The following is a 3,146-nucleotide window of genomic DNA, read 5'->3' as shown; positions in this document are numbered from 1 at the left end:
TTGTGAAATCGTGGTCATTTCCTATATTTTTATAGTATGTTACTGTGTCAAAATATATGGGGCTTTTGGTAGATGTGAGATACAAAAGCATTGATCAGTTGATGCCTGGATCAAAGAATTTATAAAATGGTATGAAGAGAAGATCTAAATGTATTTTACCCTTTGGAACTTTTGCTGCATTACTGTAGGTAAAATGGATCAAATATAAAATAGGACTTGTGTCATGTACTGTTCAGAGACGATACTGTCCTCAACAGTCATTTTTAACTAACAAGGTGGCTCGCAAACTTAAAAGAAACAACTCGCATACCTCACATTGGTGCTTCTCTGGCTGTGCACAAACTTACATGTCAGCACCCCCTGCTGTATCACCAGCTGATGCCCCATTGTCACCGGCAGTAATGCGTCCCACCCTCCATGTCTGTGACTTGAAGGTTACCTAAAACCATGTCACACTGGTGTCGTCATACTTGGGCCTGATATCTGAATGGATTTGTCAGGATTGATGTTAATAGGTTTTTCTCTGAGCTAAAAGTTTGTTTTTCCCACAGTTGCCCACCTACTTCTATGAAAAAGCTGTGATACAGTCAACCTACGGACCTCGTCATAGAGCCATGATCACAATACAAGAATAAGTGATATGCCTCCAACCATTTCCTACAAAAATGCCAAAATGTTAATATTTCTTACAGTGTTTTAGTCATTTGTATTCTTATTTTCCCTATGACTTCATGGTATATGTGTGTCTTCTTGCATGAAGGAATGGAATAGTGTTCCCAAATGAGGGGAAAATCTGAAAAACCCGTGGAGCTTTTTAAAAATAACAATACGATGCAGATGCTCTAGGAATACTAAGGCAGCATCTCTGGAGGCTGCATGAATCCATGAACTTTGATTTTGAGCACTCACTTGCATAAAAACATCAGGTAGGAATTTCCCTTGAGAGATGTCAGAGGAACATTTAGATGGTATGGGGAGGACAACATCATCTTAAAAACTCTGGCAGTTAAAGTCTTCCATCAAAGCGTCTTCCCCGCCCAATCATCTGGAGCCATGGCCCCCACAAAGCACCTTCTTCATTGCTCCCGTCACATCCTTGTTCCTCAGTGTATATATGACGGGGTTGACCATGGGGGTGACGATGGTGTAGAACAGAGAAATGAACTTGCCCTGATCCTGGGAGTAGTTGTTGCTGGGCTGGAGGTAAGCGTAGATGGCCGTGCCATAGAACAGGGAGACCACTGTGATGTGGGACCCGCATGTCCCAAACGCTTTCCTCTGCCCTGCAGATGACTTTATTCTTAAGACTGTCCTGACAATCCAACCATAGGAGACTGTGATTAATGCCATAGGTATGAGGAGAATGATCACACCAACAAAGAAGAGCACAGACTCATTCACAGTGGTGTCAACACAGGCAAGCTTGAGCAGTGGGGGGACCTCACAAAAGAAATGGTCTATTTTATTTCTCCCACAAAATGGTAAAAGGAATGTGAGCACTGTGTCCAAGGAGGAGTTGGCAAAACCAATGAACCACGATGCAGAAGCCATGAGGGCACAGAGACGGGGGTGCATGATCACTGTGTACTGCAGGGGCTTGCAGATGGCTGCATAGCGGTCCAATGCCATGACCCCTAAGAGAATGCATTCTGTGCCTCCCAACCCTAGAGAGAGGAACAGCTGAGCCACACAGCCACCAAAGGAGATACACTTGTCTGCTCCCCTGAGATGCACCAGGAGCTGCGGGACAGTGCTGGTCGTGTAACACAGGTCCAGAAAGCTTAGGTTGGAGAGGAAAAAGTACATGGGAGTCTGAAGATGTGGGTCCAGGTGGGACAAGGCAATGATGGTGGTGTTTCCCAGCAGAGTGAACAGATAGAAGACCAGAAGAACCACAAAGAGGACTAGCTCCAGTTGAGGCCGGTCAGAGAAACCCAGCAGGATAAACCCAGTGAAAGAACTGCCATTTTTCTGTTCCATCCTCTGTTAGCACATGTTTCCTGCAGGACCAAGCATTTAGCAATTTTTAAAAGAAATCTTCAAGAAAATAAATATTTGGCGGCAAGGGGGATGTGTGTGGATTTATCATGTTTAAAGTAAAGGCCATTGGATTTTATCAGTACTATTTCAGTAAGTGATTTACTCATTGAAATTGGCATAGCTTATACCAGTTGAGGTCCACATTATCACAGAAAGTAAATCATTATTGTTTAATATAAGAAAAATCACATAATGGCCTTGGTGTACAAAAGGTCTTTCAGTTTGAGCTTAATGGCACGTGAAGTACTGTAAATATGTAGGTACATTTTTAAAGTTTTTAAAAAAATTTTTAATGCAAAAGAAGCAGTCAACAAAACAAAGAGGCAACCCACAGAATGGGAGAAGTTACTTGCAAATGACACTACAGATAAAGGGGTGCTATCCAAGACCTATAAAGAACTTTTCAAACTCAACACCGAAAAAACAAATAATCAAGTGAAAAAATGGGCAGAAGACATGAACAGACACTTCTCCAAAGAAGACACTGGATATGGGAAAGATCAGGCTGCATAAGACATTCTCCCATTGATTCTCAAGAGTATTTTCTGCTGATCTGGGTCACTTTGTTCTCTTCCTCCTCCTCCTCGGCATCCATCCACCCTAAAGCTGTGTGCACCACCACGGAAGGAAATCTTTCCGGAGAAAAGTATGTTTAGACTAAGGTTAAGGAGGAAATTTCCTTTCACTTTCTTCTTACAAAAGAAGAAGAATTGTATAATTAGACTAAGCATCAATGTCTATGTGTAGGTAAGCGTCAAATGACTAAATGCAGTAAGAGACATTGATTCCTCTTAGACAAACTATGTAAATAATACTGGTGGAAAATATTGAACATATCCATCCTAAGTCTAGAGCAAAGAATTGTGTCCCTAGTACCTATCTTGATATGTGTGATACAGGAAAATGTAGTTATAAAAATCACACATAAATTATTCCTTTATATATATAGAGAGAAAAATTTTTATTAGGTAAAATAAAAATGGGTTCCACAAAACAAAATTAGATGGCACCTATGAAATAATTACCATCCAATAAAAATAGAATAGGAAATGACACATTTTTACACAATTTTACAATAATAATTAAGAGAACAGGCATCAGATGAA

At 40.8% G+C, this 3,146-nt stretch overlaps 1 protein-coding gene across 1 annotated transcript; it reads right to left on the bottom strand.

Moving 5' to 3' along the window:
* Window positions 1-1,041: 1,041 nt before the first annotated feature.
* On the bottom strand, window positions 1,042-1,995 carry LOC114199788 (olfactory receptor 2B8-like). Its single transcript, XM_088024188.1, has one exon. It carries the CDS (start codon window positions 1,978-1,980, stop codon window positions 1,042-1,044), a length of 939 nt encoding a protein of 312 aa, XP_087880314.1. The 5' UTR covers window positions 1,981-1,995.
* Between the last annotated feature and the right edge of the window lie 1,151 nt (window positions 1,996-3,146).

This window comes from Eumetopias jubatus, unplaced genomic scaffold, assembly GCF_037043125.1.
Source record: "Eumetopias jubatus isolate StellerSeaLion01/CBP00866 unplaced genomic scaffold, mEumJub1_p1.0 scaffold_6, whole genome shotgun sequence".
NCBI lineage: Eukaryota > Metazoa > Chordata > Mammalia > Carnivora > Otariidae > Eumetopias > Eumetopias jubatus.
Note: the sequence above shows the minus strand (reverse complement) of the source record. Positions and strands in the feature narration are given on the sequence as shown.

Excerpts from the sequence above, each read along its gene's own strand:
- LOC114199788 (XM_088024188.1), bottom strand. The coding sequence starts at position 1,980 with ATGGAACAGAAAAATGGCAGTTCTTTCACTGGGTTTATCCTGCTGGGT.